At 45.5% G+C, this 21,907-nt stretch overlaps 1 protein-coding gene across 1 annotated transcript in view; it reads left to right on the top strand.

Moving 5' to 3' along the window:
• Positions 1–21,907, top strand: part of TLR4 (toll like receptor 4) — a 214,466-nt gene that overhangs the window by 63,132 nt on the left and 129,427 nt on the right. The window contains exon 2 of the mRNA XM_069609662.1: positions 6,228–6,394. Within this exon, the coding sequence (XP_069465763.1) occupies positions 6,228–6,394 (167 nt within the window). The remainder of the gene's footprint in view (positions 1–6,227; positions 6,395–21,907) is intronic.

Here is a 21,907-nt window from a genome sequence, read left to right as displayed (position 1 = left end):
TAGCTGTTCTTGCTCTTCATGCCTTGCGTATGGGCCTGTCAAGGGTGTTCCGGGTGCGACTCGCGAATAAGGTTACTTTGAGCTGTCAATTCCATGAATATGTGGGGAGCACATTTTTCTTTCTGCACCAGGCTTACGCAGTGATCCTTCTCAGTGTGCAACCCTTGCAGGATTTCTGCGCCCATTTCCATGAATCGGGCCCCACATGTTTTAGAGTTTCAGAGGATTCAAAAAAGACACTTTGCACTTTCCCTTAATCCTCTAGTGAACAAAATGTCCCCAGTTTGGATCAGATTAAAATGAAATCTCATAAAGATTTCTCTATATCGGATATCAGGACTCTGCCTCAGATATTTTGGCAAAGAGCTTTAGCATCACAGTTTATTTCCTTGTAGGACTTATATTTCTTCCTTTTATCACAGGTGTTAACCCAGTCTAGGTCCAACACCTCTTTTTCTTTCACCTGAACAGGATTTCCCAGCAAAACCTCAATGGCGATTTTTTATCATACTATTAGCCATTCTTGAAGAGGCACAGATCCACCCTACTAATGAGGTCCAACCACACTGAAACATGTGTCTGGGGTTGCTGTTGGTACTCTTGTTCAGAGAAGAATTGCCTAGCCTTTCGGCGCTCGACTGCCCCAGGGCAGGACAAAGACTGGTATGTTTTGGATATTTCTCCTCTGTGAAAGATAGGGAGCTAAAGAATCTGGGTAAGGCTCTCATAACCAGAAATAATTTCCAGCAGAGGGACTTCTAGTACCCCCCTTGTTTTTGCATAGTTTAAGTAACTTTGGGTCTCACCCTAAGTTACTAGTGGAACCCAGACATGGACCCTTTGCTCACTATTCTTAGGGTGGCACAGCTCCACCCTACTGATGAGGTCCAACTAGAACAGAACATGTGTCTGGGCTTGATGTTAGCCCTCTTGTTCAGAGGAGAATGGACTAGCATTTCACTGCTGGAATTCCCCAGGGCAGGACAAAGACTGATATGTTTTGGATATTTCTCCTCTGTGAAAGATAGTGAGCTCAAGAATCTGGGTAAGGCTCTCATAACCAGGAATAATGTCCGGCAGAGGAACTCCCAGGACCCACCTTGTTTTTTGCAGACAATGTTGTAGAATTAAAAAATCTTGCAAGAGCTTGCTGATGATGTCAATGTTTTTTGGGCTCCAACTAATTTGGTTCCTCTAAGAGTTCACCACAATATTTCTGCAAACTAGTTCCCGTTGAGGATTAATCATCATGTTCAAATGTAAGACCAAAATATCATGATCACTGTGCAAAGTACTGACCACCTCAAAGGAATTAGATTCGGAAAACAAGCTTTGTGACACGGCTATGTAATCAACACAAGACTACGAGATATTTCAATGCCAGGTGGGGTTTGGCAGAATGTCTCCCAATATCTGTCTGTTTACAAGTTACAACCCCCAACCCTGCAAAAACTCTCTTCCTTTCATTCCTGGTGAAGTTTTTGTGCCTCATGGTCACGTAAGGGACTCACATCACTACCCATGACCGCTGTGGGCAATAAACAATGAGAATTAATGTCACCCACCAAAATTGTCTCTGAATTCGGGAGTTCCACTTTATATGCTACAAAGATGTCCTATAGGGCCCTTAAAATGCTTGCCAGTGAGTTATGAGAGGGTAGCCAGAACACATTGACCAAAAGTGTGTGCTTTCTGACTGAGTTGGTTTCTCCCGCCAGCACCCCCTAAACACGTTATGAATAATCCTCCCCTTCAAACCAGAGTATTGCTCATTTGTCAAAGACCCCCAGAGAGTCTCCGCCCATTTACTCTTGTTGCCCCCTGTGTTAAAATGAGGTGACCATCCCAAACTAAGGACTCTATTGCACATGTTCCTTGAAGACTAACGATTGAATGTTTGTTTAGGAGTTCCAACAGTTTTAGGTCTTGGGTTAATTTTCCAAATCTGCTGACGTTCGACAAGGCCAAGAGGAAGATCTGAACAGTGGGTTTCTTTAACAATTCCTCAACAACAACAGTGCATTTAATAGGAATCTTTCTTATTCACATCATGAAAATGCACATGTTTTCTCTGAGGGTGCAAACATATTTGAACTGAATGTCCAACAATGCCCACATTCCTCAATTGCTCTAGCGGACGTGTATTCCAAGTGCCCCTGTGGTCATTTACATGGGGTCTGCTGTCGAAGCCCATAGATTTAAACAAGCGAACCTCCTGTAACAACATAGAATACACAATTTTGACGGTAGTTTTATCATGGCACTGTCGAATCTGGTTTTATCATGACTTTTCATTTTCTCTATGTCCGAGGTGGAAATCAGGTGTAGCACTGGAATTCTGTTAGAAAGTGAACATATGTTTCTACAATTCACCAATAAACCAGGGAAAAGTCTCGGATCGAAATCCTACTCCAAATTCATGTACGTTGAACATTTCCCTGGAGCCCGGAACTCACTCTGGTTGTCCAGCCCCTTAGGTTGATACTCGATTTCATAGGCATTCCTGTACAGTGTTTTAACCATAGCCATTTGGTTGCCATTTGTCCCACGGCAGTGACCAATCTCGAGTTCCGCGCCCCCATTTTTGCCATTAAATGGCATTACATTTTTACTCTCAATAACAGGTTTACAAATATTAAAAACACTTTTTCAATTCACATGAGTGACAATTAACACATGAGTTCACAGGGTTTGTACTCGTTGCTGGGACCGAGTAATTTTGGCATACTGACCCTTCAGTTCTTAAGTGAGGTGTAGACGAGGTCACAGGGAGAATCCCACAAGCTTGTGGGCTCCAGACCCACAACAAGATGCAGATTTGGTTTGCTCCTCTCTCTGCTTAACCAACTCTGCATTTGAGACCGGCCCTGGGGCCATGACCATCATGTGGCCACACTGTGGGTCTTTATGGTTGTATGTTAAGGTACAGGGACAACTGCAGTCTTCTCTCTCCGCCGCTCGCGCATTCGGACTGGACATCAGAAACCCCATCTTTTGCACCAGTTACCATTGGGGAGCAACTATTTGGTGCTGAGTTACACTCAGTAATATTTAGATGTTTAGCACATTCCTTTTTTGCGCAAACATTTAGATGATCAGGGAGTGAAGAGGTCAGAGTCCCCAACGATTCCAATTTCAACTTGATTTCACTTAAACAGATGGTGTGGGCCCTGACTTCATCCCAAACATTGTCATATAACTCAACAAAAGAACTAAGGACTATTTTTAATGCTGATGCTGTGGGGGAGGTCAAACATATCCTTTCGTCCTCCCTTAGAGTATGATGAAGTCGGGGTCCAGCTCTTGCAAGGATGCGCAACAGGCACTACCAGAGCTCTCTTGTGCACTCTCTGTTGTACCAAACTTTCACAACCTTTCTGAGGAACTGGTTTAAAGTCGACCACAGCCGTCGAGATGGTGTTAAAAAAAATCAATTATACTGATGTTGTGTGCATGAGACCGGTCAACAGTGGCCGTTGCACGGGTTACAGGGATATCTCTTATTTCGGTACTCACCCCTACTTTGGGGAAAAAGTCTGTAATCCTTTGTCCCGCTATAACGGAAGCACATGGAAAATCGTTTGCGTGCTTCTGGTACGTATTCAATTGTTTTTCTTTTTTCAACAAGCTTCTACTGCTACCTTTTTGTATTTTTCAAGTTATTTTCCTCGATATTAATTGTATGGGGTCTGCCAAATTTTGCATAATTTCTGTGGCCATTTGCTTCTCGGTATAAGGGTCCCTCCCTACCCTTGCTACTTGAATCGTTTCAGGGTCAGGAGGGTAGCAGACTCCTCCAGCTTTGTCCCCATGGCCTCAAGGTTTTCCACTGATCTTTGACTTTGCAAACTGGGGTGAGTTGCCATTAACCCCTTATGTATACCGTGTGGTTGTCAATTACACACATCCTCACAGTTTGCACACGTATCAAATGCACAGTGTTCTAGAAAAATGTAATGTTCAGAACTCACTGCACCAACTTCCGACTTCCAGCTTCCAAATATTGTACTAGGTATTGTCACTGCCCCCATTCAAAGTGGGCTTCAGCCGACCTCTCTCAACACCCCCTTCAACTCCCAGTGTCCAGCTACAGCAGTGTGAATCAACACTTGAGGGCTGATTTTCCAACATGCAATTAGTTTCGTAGTGAAGCAAGCAGTGCCGACTCCGGAGGACATGAAGTTACCGGCTGGCACCTGCCCTCCTTAACTTTACTACCAGACACGAAGGGTTCAAAGGCTCTAAGCCACCCATCACCCCACGTTACTCAGATGTCTTATAGGATCACGTACCCAGCACACTTACACGCTGTCCAAATTATGCTGTGATAGCAGGGAAGAACGTGTTGTCAAGAAGTCAAGGGCTATAACAGAGGATGACAGTGAGCAGTGGTTGCAACATTCTCCAGATATTTGTGTTTGATATGCATCTTTTAACTTCAGCCATAAATTGCAAGCGATTATCATGAAGACAAACAGGTGGTCGTTGAAAGGCGCAAGATATAATGTGCCAGACTTCTGCCGGTCGTCTGCTGGAGACTGCTCAGACTGCTATACCTCTGCGACCACCTCCGTGAATGCTCTGCATTCAAGGTGAGGTGATGTATTAAAGAGTCAGGCATTCACTAATTATCACTCATACCTGACTCACTCGCCTGCTTTTCCAACTATAAAAGGTGTGATTATGCAAAGCTGAATGAGCGAACTGCGGACATTGTTTGGACCGGAGAAGCCAAGGAACAGAGAGCAGCAGGTTCGACGGCTCAGAGGAGAACATTGCACTGAGAAGCTGGCCCAGTGTTTCTGAGGGGCTGCAGCATGGCTAGGGAGCCGTGTGTGCAGAGAGTTGGAGCGACGCGTCTTGCAGGCTGCTGTTGGCGGTGCAAACGTTGCTCGTATCCTTGGGACATGTGCCGGTTCCAAGGGTATCAGAGGGGCAGGTGGTGAGACTCTGACCTCAGGCCCGCACAACCAGTAGGGACTGCTTCTCACTGCGCTGCTGCCTGGCCGAGTGTTGTGAAAATAACAGAGAGAGAGACTCGGAAGCATGTGACTGACTGAAGCGGAGAGGGTGAAAGTAAACAGAGTGGAAAAGTGGAAAGAAGAGAAAACTAGTGAGGATTATTATAAGATTGAAAGAAGAGTGACAATTGGAGAGTAAGTAAGAGAAAGTCAGAAAGCAGAGCGTGCAAGGGATGCCAAGGGAAAGAACTATATTAAAGAGGGTGTGAGCAACCCAAAACGGGAGAGAAGGGTGGAAGTGACCTGGCAGATTGAAAAGGTGACCGTGGGCACTGAAATTTAAAGAAAGTGCAAGTGTGAATAGGAAAGCAAGAAGGAAGGTGTAATTGGGCACGGAAAAGTAAAGAAAGTGCACATTTGCTAAAATCAAGGAGGAAGGTGCTAGTGGGCACAAAAAGATAAAGACAACACAAGTGTGCAGGAGAAGGAAAGAAAGGTGCCAGTGGGCCTCAAGAGGAGAGTGCAAGTGTGCAGGAGAAGGAAAGAATGGTGCTGGTGGGTACAAGAAAGTCAGGCAAACAGAGGGGAAGAAGAAGGGACGCAGAATGCCCCTGAAGGAAAAGTTAAGATCAGGAAATAAAAGAGAGAGGTTAAAGCTCAGAGTCGTCGTGCTTAGTAGGTGCAAACAACCTTGCGTTTTGGAAAGCCTTTGATGCTTGGGGAAGAGGACCCCAAGGCATTAAAGACATTACCATTGTTTCAACTATGGAGAGGCTCCTACGAACAGTCATTTTTGATTGAACTCATCCTTTTGAAGATGATCAACCTACATATGGTGAAAAGACCACCTGGTATTCCTATTGTTTTGTTGAACCACCATTTTTCGTTTTTGAAACACTTCCTAAAACATTTTTGTCACAGAGTGAGGGCACGCATATGTTTAGACGCAGAAAGATTTTTGCTTTGGACTTCAACGGCCCTTAGAAACATCAGTCCCTGACTTCACTGTCGCTATTTGTTCAAAGGTATTTTTTCAATGGATAATTGCTTCTGTTCCCTAGATTGTCCTGAGTGCAGCAAGACATGATAAAAATCTATTGTTGCAGCGACTGCAACTCCATAATTTTATTTAAAGTTCATTCGGTAAATGACGGAACAATAAGGCTAAAAGGGTTATCGCTGCAGAAGGATTCAACATACATTTAGGCAGTGATGAATTGATGTGCTAAAACCTAATCATAACAGCTCTTTTTTGTCACTTCCTAGGCAATCATCGGCATTGAATTCAGATGCATGGCGCTCAATCTTTCAAAACTTCCTGATCAGCTCCCAGCCACAACCCAAATACTGGATCTGAGCTTCAATCATCTTACCATATTATCACCAAGATATTTTGCAAGACTTCCCTCACTACAAATGCTGGACCTCACCAGGTAAAAATCACCTCGTGTGTGAATCAACATTCTAGAACATTCTACTACCACAGCCATGACATTTCTCTTTCACATACTTAGACATGAGATGCACAGGTCATGACCATAGACAATGATTTGCTTCTGGGGTGATGGGCCACAACATGGGTATGCCACCTACATGGGGCTCACAGTTCATGCCCAGAATCATGCCCTACCTGTACGGCAGATGGGGAACAGGGCACACAGGAAATGTCTAAATTGCATGCTTTATATTGCTTTGTAGAATTGCCACCATATGCCCTGATGATGCCCCTATAAGTATTAAATCTACTTCATTAGCCATAATTACTATCTATGTGCCATCTAAATGCCACCACACTTCTGAGGCTGAATTGGTATTTCCCCAATCTGTCCTGATTCAATGACCATTTATCCCAGTTTAACCACCAAATGTCCAGATTGCACAGCCATATGTCATGAACCCCATTATATCATCGTGTCCAGCCAACATATAACCTAGTAGCAACACGTGTATTACTTGGTTAAGCCATTTAAGCACAGTTGTTATTATTTTGCTCTGGCCTTCTGACTGGCCTTTGCTACCAGGCTAGAGAGTGACTGCCACCCAAGCTCTTCCCCTCACCAGTCCAGCTGTGCAGAGTAGGGATGTTAGGCAACCTGTACTAAGTTATTTTATCTTGCATTTGTATAGTGCCTACAGCCATAGTTCATGGTGTTGCAGCACTTTTCCTTTCAGAGAGGCAAAGGAGTAGTACAATAGAACATTCAGTAATTGTTGGGATGAGGGTGAGGAATAATTATGGTGGTCAGGAAGGCATGAGAAGGAGAAGGTGGCAATGCTATGTGTACTATTGGACCACATTTATTGTGGGACTTAATCATATTCTATTGGGTGCACAGCCAAAAGGAGAGATAGCTGGAGAAGAGGCATTCGCTGTACCAGGGGGTGTGTCTGGAATGTACTCACTGCATGGTGAGCAGGGCCATGTAGAATCTGTAGTAACAAGTAGTGTGCATTTTACCTATGGATTTTAGCCATGCAAGAGGTTTAGCGGGACCTTAGATTCCTATAGACACCGTATGTCAGTGTACAAATGATGACGGTGTTGCAGCTGGTTTGTGTGGCTTAGCACTGATGTGAGACACTAATGAGCATGAATACAACCAAAGAAAGGTATCAGAATGATATAATATGATATGATAGGTTATTTATAATGTGCTTAACACCCAGAAGTTTCTAAGCGTGGACCCGGGGATCGAACCAGTGGTGCACTGTGTTGTCTTGCTTCCAAGGGGAGCACCGTGCCCCTGAGCTATCCTTCAGAGAATTGTATAGCTTGAATTGATTGAATAGAATAGCATTGCACAGCATGACATTTTAGGTTAACAATGAACATACAAATAGTACTAACCCATTAGCCTTTAATCTTAACCAAAATAATATAATTAGTTATTAGGGTGGGATTAGCCTAGGCCACAGCCCATGGTGCAGATTGTGGATGATGGCATAGAAAATGAAATGCTCAAAACGGTCCACGTTTGGATCAGAGCGTGATGAAATTTTCAAATTATTCTGCCTAAAACAGACCATTTTGTGTGAGCTGGAAGCGCAGATAATTAGAATGAAAGTGTTACAAATATCCATCCGGGTTGGGGAAGCAATGCTGCTCAACACTGCATGAAGCTGACTGGAAAAGAGCATATAGTCTTCTGGAAAACTACTGGGAGTTGTCAGGACAGAGGTAGTTTGATTGATGGATGATATCACAAAAGGAGGCATGGAGATGGGGAGTGAAATTATATGCTTTCTCTATGAAGGTATAATCTGGGGGATGGACTGCAGGAAGGGATTTTAAGCAGGCCTGAAAGTAGGAAGGGAAGGCTGGCAAGAGAAAGACTGGGAGAGAGGAGAGACCAAATGAGAAAAGAAATCGTAGGCCCAGGGACTGACTGACCGGTTGGTAGTGTGCAGTCTGTTTTGGGAATTGGATGCTGAAGGAAGGAGGGGTTGTTGAAGCTGGGTACACCTGCAGGCCTGAGTGAGAGTGAGGTGGCCGGTGTATGGGAGGCAACTCGCATGCTAGGTGAGTTACCTTGCTGAATTAGGTAAGCATGGACTACAAAGTAATTACAATGAAAAAAGAGGTGTGAAACTGAGGTCAAAATAAACAAGTGACTATGAACAAAGCTACTTTCAATGTGTTTATTTTCCATGCGAAAAGGGGTAGATACCGTGATCAAACTGAGTGCCTGAAAGCCTGCCAAAGTATTTCATACATTTCAGGGTTATAGATAGCTGTGCGTTTCCAGCCAAATGATGAAGTGTAAACAAGATTGCTAAGAGAGAAGGTACTTTCTGACGTGGGAGGGGGCGTTTAATAAAAAAGGATTCAGAGAGTGTTTGCTGAGCTGCCTAGAAATGCATAAATATGAAATGTTCCATGTTTTTTCTCAGTAGAAAAGAGACATCCACAATTGTATTGTTCTGATGTTTATTTACATGTACATGAGTTTTTTTTTATAATAACAAAGTATGTATTTTTATGTTTATAGCTCAAAAGAGGTTTATCATAAAACTCACATAATTACAATTTCAGTCATATTAAATTCACATAGTTAAGTAAAAGCAATGAATACAACTGTCAGATCAATTCACAAGTACATATCGAATTCCACATGACAATACATTAATTTGTCTCAGAAATTACATGCTTTTGTAATTTCATTTGCGTCTTCAAGTGCGGATTTAAATCTGACTCAACTTCCTACTTTGTCACATTTATGGCTAACACAGAGTCCATTATACAGTTGTGGAGTTTGTGCAAAATACAATTTACAATTAGACCGTTTTTTGCTGTTCCAATCTTTTGTAACTGTTTTTGATCAAAGGGATTTGGAGCCTGTCCCATTTCAAACTAATCTAGGTAAATTCCAAAGAGCACTATTATAAACACGTTAGTGGCCTATCATTGTGTGCGAGTTTTCTTTCACCCTATAGATGTTTGTGTTTTCAGCGCTGCACTAAGTCTGGACTGTACCCAAAGAAGACCCAAATAGAAAGGTATTAGAGCAAGCTAATTTCCCATGTTTTAGATGCATGCTTTTACAAGTGGTGAAGGTAACAAGAGGTACAACAAATCCTACATAGATTTTGTGCATTGGCCGGGAACCTCTTTGGTTAATACAATTGCTAGATGTGGACTTTTGTAGCAGGGTCATATTGTATGGTGTTTTATTGACTTCTGCGTAAGAGCGTGACGATGCTGGGTGCCTTTCTCTTCTATTTGTACAGCTTTTGTACAAGTGCAATTGGACTGTGTTGTGACAATGCATTTACTGTAGTAGCATAGGATGAACATTAGTGCACTGCAGCATGACAAATTGGGATTACTGATCTTTGCACTTTTGCAGAGATGAAAATGAATGCACTGGCAACATGGTCCTCTCACATGATCTCAGGTTGGCGAGAGAGGAGGTAGATAAGAATGAGGCTATTTATAGAGGGAAGTGTGCTGCAAAGTGCCAATTATGACTCTTTTATGTCGAGAACCATCAGGGACATACAGATTGTGTCATTACGTTTGGTTGCAAAAGGTTGGTTTACCGTACATAAGCTAATTAAATTGAGGACAAAAGACTCTGAGTTCATAGCAGAATTACAATGTGACTTGGCAGCTATGCACGAGGAAATGTTGCAATTAGAAGAGACGTTGAAACATGGTGAGCATTGCCTGCAGGCCCAGAATGATAATGTAAGTGCACAATTGGCACAGAGAGGCAATTTTGGAAAGTGAGAGAGAAATTAAACATTTAAAAACAGTTTTGGGGGGTGTTCGGAAAGATAAATGGGGTCATTACGAGGTTGGAGGTAAAAAACAGTTTTTACCGGCACAGAGCAAATACCGTGTCTGTGTAGGAAAGAGTCTGCTAACAGTGGCCTATTACAGGTTCACGTGCACAAGCATAGCGGCATGCCGGCATCGACAGTACCGGCATGCCGCTAAAGTCCCATAAATGTCCCTTAGCGGCATCATGGGAAGCGCAGACAGCACTACCGCCGCCGTCTACCTCTAAATAATGGTCCTGGCATCAATGGATACGGCATAGTGGGTACCGTTAATAGCGGTCACCGCTAATAAGCGGAACCGGAAGTAACGTCATCACGCCGGAACAGTAAAGCGCACGGTGGCCATCTTTAAAAAACACAATCCATTGCCATCCTCACTACACAGCACCTGGATACTCATTCCGACAGCAGGAAAACATCCACTCCACCAGCATCATGACAAAGGCAGTGAAGAAGGGTAATCCGGCAGCGTAAAGAGCGTTTTTCAGAGGACAAGCTCACAATGCTAGCAGACACGCTGGCTTAAAATGCTGAGATTGTCTTTGCGAATGACCTCAAGAGAGCAGCCCAGTTCAAGAAAAAAGAGATCTGGGAAGAAGTAGCCCGTAAAGTGAGTTCAGTTGGGAACACCCCCCACACAGTGAAGGGCATGCATAAACGGTGGGATGACCTGCGCCTCAGAGTGCGTAACATCATGTCGGCAAACCGGAGCCAGGGCCTGGCTACTGTGTGGCCCTAGTTCACCTATTAAATTAAACTCATCCGATGGGAGGAAACGTGCACCAGCACTATCGGCATTGAGTCCTTCGAAGGAATGGGTGAGATGGATCATGGCACCACATCATCCACAGATGGAGGTGAGTGTCCTAAGAAAACACTGTAATGCAAAGTATGATGATAGTTCACCAATGTGACTGGGCCATGAGGCAATGCATGGCCCATTACAGATGCATGGACACATCCCTGCCTAGATGCCGTCCTCAGTACTGACACATCCAGATGCATGCAGCATGCCAATGCCATACCTGAGACACACCCTACAAACATGGAAACGGCATTATTCACACTTCACACTTCACAAAGTCCACAACGGAAATGCCTGTCTCACAGCATACACCACCTCAAACACGTGTGACCCTGACGTATGCCTGCATGCACCCCCCATATAGCAAGCAACCTGAATGTCAAAACTCCAATACCTAATCCCTTCTAATGTGTACAACAGCAATAATACCAATGCATGCATGATGCATGTAGAACCATCACTGATGCTGTCCCTCTCTCGGTCCCCCACAGGCTCTGATCCTGACAGCCCACGACTCAGTGGCACAGGCAACGACTCCCCGGAAGAAGCCCAGGGGCAGGGAAGAAGGCAACAGGCCTTCGACATCAAAAGGCCCAGGCAAGCCACAACTGCCACAGAAAGGGAAGGCACCACAGGATGCTACATCATTGGGGCGGCTAAGGTCCACTGCCACAGCAACAGTCCCCACTACAGCTGTGTGCAATGCACAGGAGCCAGTGGCTGATGGGGCCCTTTCAGCTGCCAACAGCTCTGTTGGGGAGGCGGCAGCCACGGCACCCCATATCAACGAGGACATACAGAGCCAAGGCCAGGTGTGCGTCCCTGTGACAGACGAGTCATCAGACTTACCTGCCACACCCAGTCCCCCGCCATCATCCCAGATCACACCATTGAGTACTATCAATGACAGCACACAGGAGCAGTCTGGAGGCAAGCCAGGGCAAGGAGGCTTGAGCCCCACAGAGGAGCCACATGATTTGGGACATGTGCCACATGCAGCATCCACCTCCACTGGTGTCTGGGTTGGGGTGCAGCAAATGGCACAGACGGAGCAGCGCCAGGAGGCGCTAACAGGCCTTGTCAGACAATTTGTCTCGGGCAGTGCCCAGGCAAGGCAGGAGGGATGGGACAACACTGCGTCCTTGAGACAGGCCATTGAGGCCAGCACTACTCATATCTGTAAGGAGTTGTCTGCTGTAAGGCAGGTCCTTTGCCATATAGTGGATGCCTTGGAAGAAGAGTGTCCTGCCCCAAGACTGGAGCAAGCGGGCACAGCCTCCTCTTCCAGCTCCACTCAGTCCAGCCCCCTTCGCCAGTCTGCGCGCACCTTGCAGCGCTCAAACATGCCACAACCAGAAGCAGGAAGTGGTCAAAAGTAGATGGGGCAGCCTGAATATGGCAATTGATGCAAAAACCTGCAGCATTTGATTGGACACCATGTGTGTGGGAGTTTTGGGGGGAGGGGAGGGGGAGAAGGTGTGTGGGGGAGTTGTGGGGAGAGGGTATGTGGGGGAGTTCTGGGGGGAGGGTGAGGGGTGAGCGGGGGTGTTTGAAGTGGAGGGTATGAGCACTTTTTTTTTTACATTTTACTGTTTAATACACCCTTTGTGTGCCAGAAAGAAATACTTGACTGGACATTTCTTATTGAATATGTGTCATTTATTGGTTTACACAGCATAGTGTCCATGTACTCCCACACCCAGTGCCCTCAGTCACACTTTCATGGCACCCTCTGCACCCATGTGTCTTAGAAATATTGTCCAATCACAGACTGGCACACAGCACGTCCATCATGTGCATCGCCACCACGATGATGTGCGTCCACATCTTCTTCATCTTCTCCATCATCACCTGGTGGTTGCTGTTTAATGTTAGGAGGCAGGGTCACATTCCGTCGGATCTCGTGCCTTCAACAGGCCAAAGGTCTGCTCGATGACCACACGGGTACGTGTATGGGATCAATTGTAGTCCTCTTCGTGCCTGTTCTGTGGGTGCCGGACAGGGATGAGGAGCAACGTCTATAAGGGATAGCAACTATCGCCTGCGTTAGTGGAAAATAAGGTATGTGTATGTCAAATTAATGATGGACAGCTGTACTTATCACACATGCCTGCAGATATGTGTGGTTCACATGCACATGTCCCTGGTTGTATGCACACATTTTACCTTGCCACAATGTGTGCTGTGCCATGGTCCAATGGTGTGGATTGCGTCTTCAAGATGATACACGCTGTACACTGCCTTGATGTTGCTCATGCACTGTGGACGCATACCGCTGTGTTTGTTTTTTATATGTGATGTGTAGTGTTCTGTATGATTTTCTTACTGGTAGCGTTAGCAGTAGTGTCTGCATTATTTAGCAATCAGCGTTTATTATTCCCAGGGTGACATGCTGCGCTACTGTGGTGGTGGCTCTGCGACAAGCAGTGGATTCCCTTGGTGGTTTTGATTTGTGCTCTCTCATGGATGATTGTACTGTGCAGTGATTTGCTGCAGACATTTACATTGTGCATAGTCATAGTATGTTGCTGGATTGTGTTACGCCGGGTGAGGTCTGATGATGGGTAGTGGACGTGTTGTGGGATGTGGGGTGGTTGAAAGTTTGGCTTGTTGTGATTGGTGTGCAGCTTCCATCATTGCTATGGGGATTGGTTGTCATGTTCAGTTTGGGATGCTTTGGGGCACAGTGTTTTGGGATGTGGACATTGTGCTGTTACTACAACAATGACACCATGGTGGTGTGTGCATCTCTCCCCCATTACACTGCCATGTGCCTGTCATGCAACTTACCAAGCAGCCAGGCACGTTGTCCTGTATGTCGCACCATGTAGCGTGGTAGCATAGAGTTCCACACAACCATTGAGTCATGAGTTGATCTGGGAAATTGGGCACAACTATGTGTGATGATCTTGCTGGAGTCACATACCATCTGTACATTGATGGAGTGATATAGCTTACGGTTGCGGTACAGCACTTCCGTTGCATGCGGGACCACAAATTCCACACGGGTGCAGTCAAATACAATTTGGCATGCCTGCTAGTGTCAAATATCTCCTGGGAAGTTCGTGGTAAGGATATGTAGTTCCTTGAGTGCTTCAGGAGGGCATCCAGCACTTGGCTCAGCATGCGAGAAAATAAGGGTTGTGATATGCCATGCATGTGCCCCACTGTGTGCTGGTAGGTGCCTGTGGCCAGGAAGTGGAGCACAGACACTACCTTGAGTAGGGGTGGGATGGCGGTGCGTATTTCAATCAGGCTGACAATGTCATTGTGTATCATGTCCACAATGGTGGTGATGGTGTCCCGGTCCAGACAGTACAGGGTGTGGATCTGCCCAGGGGTTAGGTTGAATGGACTGACTCTGATGTGAGAGATTGGGGGCTGCCTGCGTGGTACCACTGGCTGCACTGGTGGGGCTTGCTGGGCCTGTCTCACCCTCCTTCTCCTCCTGCGTCTCATCTGTGGTGCCTGTTGTTGTTCCTGGTGTAGCAATGCAAGCATGTCCTCCAGCCCCAGTATTGCTACTACAAGTGGAATCATTTTGGTGTGGTAAGGGGTGTGGTGTGTGGGTGTGCTCCTTTTGTGCTGGGCCAGACTCAATTGCCACCACCTGTGCTAATTGCATGCACCTGTGGCAGTTCGCAACACTGCACATTGCATTTGCGGGTGGTTTGCGATGTCGGTATTGCCGGCATCCCGGTATCCCTTATTACCGCCTTCATGATGCCGGTATTTGCATGTCCGCCTGACTTGTGATGTCCTCCTGTTAGCGCCATCCCACTATTGTTGGTCCCAAGGGACGTGTGCCTTCGCGCATGCCGGTACGGGAGAGCACGCTATCAGCGGCGGCGCTAATACCAGGTTGTTGAGTCGGAATAGCCCAGAGCAGTATGCAGTGCCGGTAGTCACTTACCGGGTTGGTCCGTTATCTCCAACCTCGTAATGACCCCCAAAGACATTGCACTACCAAAGGTAAACGCGCACAGGGAGTGGCAGCCTTCCTCTCCTACTTTCAGACCTGCTTAAAAGCCTTTCCTGCAGTCCACCCTCCAGATTGTACCTTCGTACAGAAAGCATATCATTTCACCAACCATCTCCATACCTCCTTTTGTAAGATCATCCATCAATCAGACCTCCTTTGTCCTGTAAACTCCCAGTAGTTATCCAGAAGGCTCTCTGCTCCTTCCCAGTCACCTTTGTACAGTGTTGAGCAGCATTGCTTCCCCAACCCAGATGGATATTTGTAAAACTTTCCTTCTAATTTCACGCGCTTCCAGCTAACACACAATGGGCTGTTTTAGGCAGAATGATTCTGCAATTTCATCACACTCTGAGCCTCACATCCACACACTGCATCATGGGCCATGGCCTTGGCAAATCCCACTCTAATCACTAATTATATTAGTTTGGTTAAGATTAAAGGTTAATGGGTTAGTACTTAGCAATTAGTATGTTAGTTGTTAGTTTACACTGCCATGCTGTGCTGTGATGTGCTATTCTATTCTATTCAATCAATTCAAGCTATACTATGCTCACACCTTTCTTTGGTTTGTATGAATTCTCATCAGTGTCCTACATCAGTGATAAGTCACATACAGCAGCTGCAACACCCTCATCATTTGTACACTGGCATACACTTTCTATAGGAGCCTGAGGTCCCGCTAAAATAATGCATAGGTAAAATGCATAGCTAAAATTCACACTACATGTTCCTACAAATCCATGCCCAAGAAAGCACACATGGCAAAGCCTTTCTACTAACCTCCCTATGGCCCCAACAGCAGTTGGCAGGGGCTGTATGACATAAATCAGAATGTACCAAATCTTGAAACTGCTCACCGAAAAGAGAGCACAAAACCTTGCACGTTTTGGTTTCCCCATTTCTGTAATGGTTGCCAAAACCCTAGGATTATGCGCAGTGTGCTTAAGAACAGCAAACCTGTCTGTTTTAGCCATGGCCAGACTTCTAAGCCACTGTTTCGTGGTAATCCAAGGCATGTAGAAACATGCTAAAGAACACACACTATGCAAAGCCCCTCGACTCGCTCAATTGAGCCCCTAAATGGCAAGGCTTTATTGATGAACAAGCTGGCAGGAAATATGGGCACAGTTAACAGAGGATGTACTCCTGCCTTTGAATAGCCTGCTCACCCTGGGCTACAGTTAATGTGTCTTGTTAATAGAAGACATTATGCAATTGTAAGGTCAAGACAGGGGTGTATGATTTAGTTAACAAATTAGATCTACTAGTCTACACTCCTGTTTTTTGTGTGTTTTCTTTTGAATGTTTAGAAGGGGTTGCTACCTGCTGTTTTACGGCAGCTTCAAAGGCAAGTTTTGCAACAGGGGGTGGCTACCAACCTGAGTTCCCCAATGTACAACCACTGTGTCCCAGGGGTGGGGGTCCTATCTATGCATCTAAATGGAATGAACACAAGGGGCATGACTGGAATTTCCCCACAAACAATTCTGTATTAGCGTGTAATTCATTTACAGGGGACACAGAATACTCACCTCCAATACTTCCTGCAATGCCTTAGGGGTGACACCAGCACTTATCATGAGCTAGAATGTATAGCACACCTTGAGATGCCCCCTCATCCAGCATGGTCCCAACTACAGAGACTCAAAGTGAATCACATGGCCGAGGCTTGGTGAAAGGGCAACCCTATCATCGCTCCTTATATGTTCCTAGCCTACTTAAGCTGCCTCATCTCTATAGGCTAGGAAGATAACATTTGGGAGCACTAAGGAGGCTATCAAGGAGCACACTGAAACAAAACATGTGCAGCGGCTATACCTCAGAGAGGGATACCTTTTATAGACCCATTATGGTCCAATGCTTTCATCTCACTGGCAAGAAATCATGCAGTTAAAGTATTGTTTTGGTGAGGCAGCAAATTACCATCAACTTTCATTCTCGGACAGCTGCAGTCAGCCTGGGTTCCTTACTGTGCTGTGCTGAGTCCCTGTAAGCGACTCCTGGACAACCATGCTCATGGCTGACATGGGGCCAATTAAGAAGAATGCCTGGGTGAGATCTGTAGCCTCCATTGACTCTGTAGTGTCTGCAAACAGGAGCTGCAGGTGAACTCCAGTCCTCACTCACAGTTCAATTATTCATGTTCCAGGAGAAGTGCATGGCGGTCCCTGCTCACTAACATCCCACTTTAAATATTAGGGTCCGTGCCAAACCATCTTCCTCTCCTCCACCTCCTAAGCCAAAAATTGAATTGAATTTGGTGGCCTCTGCCTCCATTTCCTGTGGGCTGTGCCACAGCATAGCCCAGTTACATGGACAGGTTTAGATTTGCTTCATTTCGCCTATTCCATGTCAACTTGCTCATGCAGCCCGGCCCTTCGCTAGATCTATGTCGCTCCCCACTCCAATGTTCAGAGGAAGACAAGCCTGAGTTTGATCTTCCCTGTCTTCTCTAGACCACTGATTCTGAGACCACCCTGTGGAGGTCCACCGCTTTCTGGGCAGCTCCACACCCATGGCCCAGGACTCCACATTCACATGGGCCACCACATTACTTATTCCACCCAGGGATTCATATTTGCCCCCTCAGGCTTTCTGTGCAGTCCACACTGGTTCTCACCCTATTATTGTTGCTGCAGACTAACAAGCCAACAGCCTGAGTTCAGACCTTTTTACCTCCTCCTCCTGAAAGGTATATTTTCAACAGTGTCATTTACTTCTGTTTCTTTCCATAGTTAGATATGCCAGTCCCACAATCCAGGGCACCAAAAGGAATGACTCTTCTATTGTAAATAGCATTCCAGGCATCACCAAGGGAGGTGGCCATGACAATGTCCTACCTCCACAAAGCAGGCACTAGTAATCATAACATCTTAATGCACAATATCAAGGCCCTTGAACAAAATAAAACATTTCTGATAAGTCTCTACTTGTGTGTGTCTGTATGTTCTCCTTCAGGAGTCAACTCCTAACCATGTAGGGGGCAATCACTCCAGTATATGAGGGCTCTGACTGAGAAATGGTTTACGCCAATATTTATCTCCCCATGCTCCAGCCACGTGTGGTCTGATTCTCTCACAATATACCTTGGATCCACCACTGTGTTCCCTGGTCTGCCTTGTGTATGCCATCATATGGACTATTTCAGCCCATATATGATTCAGTTCCACTGCTAGGTGCCTACTACATCTAAAGGTGTCCTGTTACCATTTTTTGCCTGCCATTTGCCTTCGAGCCAGAGCTGAACCATCCACATCCTGGTATAAAGTATTGATGCTTCAGGAGGCACAATCATGGCTTAGTTATGATAAGACCTTAGGAGTGGTTATGCTCTAATACGCTAGAGAGTTTGAGTGTACCTGGTCAACCGTGCCTCCAGCAAGGTATCCCAATGCTCCCTAATGATGACCTTCATAGCTCTCAGGTCATACTTACTGATACACGTTGGGCTCTCCTAAATAAGTCTTGACGCCAGAAAGAATAAAACATTTCTGTTCAAAGACGAGGGAACCATCTCCACTCTTTCCATGGTGACCTCATCCACCAGGGGTTTTGTGCATATGTTAATAAATAGATACAGCCAAAGCTTTGCCCAAAAGAGCAGTAGTTTCACTTCTGCCTGCTCTCCAATCATCATAATCCTTTAGTCTGGGGGAACTGATTGATTTGGTTGCAACGTGCCCCTGGATATCGGCTCCAATAATGCATGCCATTGCAGATTTCCCTTGGTAAACCTTCAGGGTCTTCCTTACTACATGTACCTCAAATTGAAGTTTTAAACTCAGAGTTCCATCTGCTGTTTTATATAGAACGGCTTTTCACTATTTGCTTGACCGAGGAGGGGAAACAGAAAATATGTTTACCCTGACTATTATGAAAAAGCAGGCTTTCTTGAAGGATAAGCTTGCCAGTAACCAGTTGTTCTTGAGGTTTACTCACTTCCCCATGATCTTAGTCTTAATGTACTGGGACTTAAAGACCAGCTTACTATCCTGACAAAATTGTGCTGTCTTTTTGGTGTTGGCTAGAAACATCATATCACCAAGAAACACAACCACGGGCAGTTTAACTCCCCAACGTTGCAGGGCATACTTATGTGAACTGCAGGAATACAACCCTGTGGGTCCTTTGAAGTAATGCAGCTGGAACCGCTAGGCTGTCCTCTGTTGCCATATGGTGTAGTAGCTACATTGTTGCTATATGAGCTATGAATGGTTTAAACTAATGCTGGGTCCAGGCTCAATGATTTATTGTCTTGTAAAACAGGTCCCCATTAATTGTGTAAGAAGTCTTCTTGAAGGTGATGGTGCATAGGAAAAACAAAAAATAATTTTGACATATATGGTTCTCACAAGGCCCACGTGGACGTAACACTTCATCTCATGCCAAACCTTTGCTGAAACATGACATCACATTGGACAGAAATGGACGCTTCATAGACCAATCCTGCAGCTGGTTCAGGAGCTCTTTGGCATGCACCTTGACATGTGTGTCCAGAAGTGAGATCTGCTGGTAGATTGTATGGTCTCAGCGGCCACCTTTCCTGACAGAAATTTGAGCCCAAACATGGGTGCCTAATGATGTCTCCTCACAATTACTTTCCCTGAGGGCACCAATCCCAAGATATCACTGTGGCTGCACCTGGTGGACGGTAGCTCATCAAGATCTCCACTACTCTTTCTACACTACCATTTTTAACTTCTATGTTCTGTCCCATTTTTTGAAATGTCTCTGGTGTTATTGTGTTTCCTGATGCCTGCGGCCATTGGCATGTAATAAACAAATACATAAATAAATAAAAATAAACAAACAATATGCATACCAAATTAGCCACCCACAGATGGCAATTGGAGACTACTTCCAACAGATATCAAACATCAAGAATGCTGCAACTCTACAACAAACATACAACTCACTGTTACAGCCAATGCATTTTAACACCAATGGCACACAATGTACACTAGCTACTCCTATTGACAAAAACACCTTTAATTTAATTTTCTCTTATTTTGCTTGTAGAGCCTTTCTCCAGAGCAATGCCAGATGTTAAAATACATTCTAAACCTTCCAGACATCACCCCTTTGTGTGTTGCGACTGCCGGTACTCCATTAATTCTTTCCTGGGAACACAGCCACCCATTGTTGGCAGCGCTAAATCGTGCTTAGATCTCCGATTTTCTCATTGACCAATTTCGGCTCATGACCCTTCACATTCGCTCACCCCACAGCTGGCCCTTGCAGCAGGTGGGTGCACTGGGTGAGGCGCTGGTGCCATGGAAGCAGGCTAGAGTCAAGCCTGTCAGTAACTAAGGAGGGAGGAGGGCATAAAGCAATGTTTGCTGCAAGGCTATGTCCGAAGCCCCAATTGGATTAATTGTCATATTCTGATCTAATAGTGATGTGATCTCTCATGGCTCTCAATCCCTCTCGGCATCCCTCATTTACTTCCCCTTAAAAACGTCTTCTACAATTACTTCTGGCAGACATTGACTTTTTTATGCATACACTTCTTACCTATACTTCACTTTGGGGTGGGCTGCACAGCAGGGTCACACTTATGGTACATCACGAGAATACCTTAGGGTTACATTGGCGGTAATTTTCCAACAGCGGGGGCAAGGGAGCTGGGGCAGGTTTTGTGGAGATGGATGAGCTACAAGGCATGGTTCAAGTTGGTTCAGACACAGGACATGGAACACAGAGGAAGAGTGAGATGATACATTAGTTCATTTGTTTCAACTATCCCCGGCGCATCCGTGAGAAAGGGAGTTGTGAAGCTGTCAGACAGGGGAGAAAAGGTGGGGTCCATGAGCATGCTGTGCGCGGCACTGCAGAGGTACTATCAAAGTGAGGCCTAGTCCAAAGATGGAGTCGAGGGCACACAGAATGGAAGCCAAGTGTCTTCCGCAACAGCCCCACTTATGCTAATGTTAGCATACAGGCAAAGGAGGCGTCCCCCGCTACTGCACGAGCAAGTGATCCATAACATGTAGAATGTGCGAGGGGGCCCCAAATGACCCCTCGCTCCCACACAGAACTTTCAACTTCAAAATTTCCCTTGCACAGCTCCTGCACCTATTCCTATGTATTATCCATTAACACATTATACACAGTACATACTTTTAGCAAAAGTGCTATTTATCTTAAAATGGCATCAGCTAATGCCATGGCATCAGCTAGAGCCACCTCCACTGCTGTAATCAAGGAGCATGAGATGAGAAACACTGCCCCCTACCTTAGAAATAACACATGTTTAACATTTTCCGCTGTCCACCTGCCCCTCCATATTAGTGTTTGGTGCCTCTTCCCTCATTTCCCTCTCCACCTTCCGTTCTTCGCTCTTCTGCCAAAAAAAAAAAAAAAAAATACATCCAAAAACAACAAAAGAAATTTCCCTTTAGGAACCACATTTTACAGTTAAAAAATAGAACTAAAAAAAGAAACGTATAGACTCCATCTACTTTATATTTCTCAGTAAAGTAGACAGACTCAATAAGATTGTTCAACATTTCCATTTGCATTTTGTGTTATGCTAACGGGAATATTGTGTTGTTCATCCCCTGTTGCAGGGACTGGAACGGTGGATACCGGCCCGGCAGCACAAGTTATCAGCCCAAGCGAAGCAAGGGTTGATAATGAGGTCTACGGACCATTATCCCCTCATTCCAGCCCCTGTAATGGGGGATGAAGGCCATTAGCACACTAGGTTCCCAAAGCGGGAACCCGGGGTGCTAAAAAAGAGGATTTTGCTCCCTACACCGGGACACCTGCTGTGTTACGCTGTAGGAAGGAAAATCCTTTTCCAAGATGGCCACCATGGAAAGGGAAGGTGGGGTTCCATACAGGGCCCCTCTTTGCTTTCCGTGGCAGTGTGCA

This window comes from Ambystoma mexicanum, chromosome 8 (assembly GCF_040938575.1).
Source record: "Ambystoma mexicanum isolate Mex_15411 chromosome 8, UKY_AmexF1_1, whole genome shotgun sequence".
NCBI classification, from domain to species: Eukaryota; Metazoa; Chordata; class Amphibia; order Caudata; family Ambystomatidae; genus Ambystoma; species Ambystoma mexicanum.
This window is presented reverse-complemented; position numbering and strand designations above follow the sequence as displayed.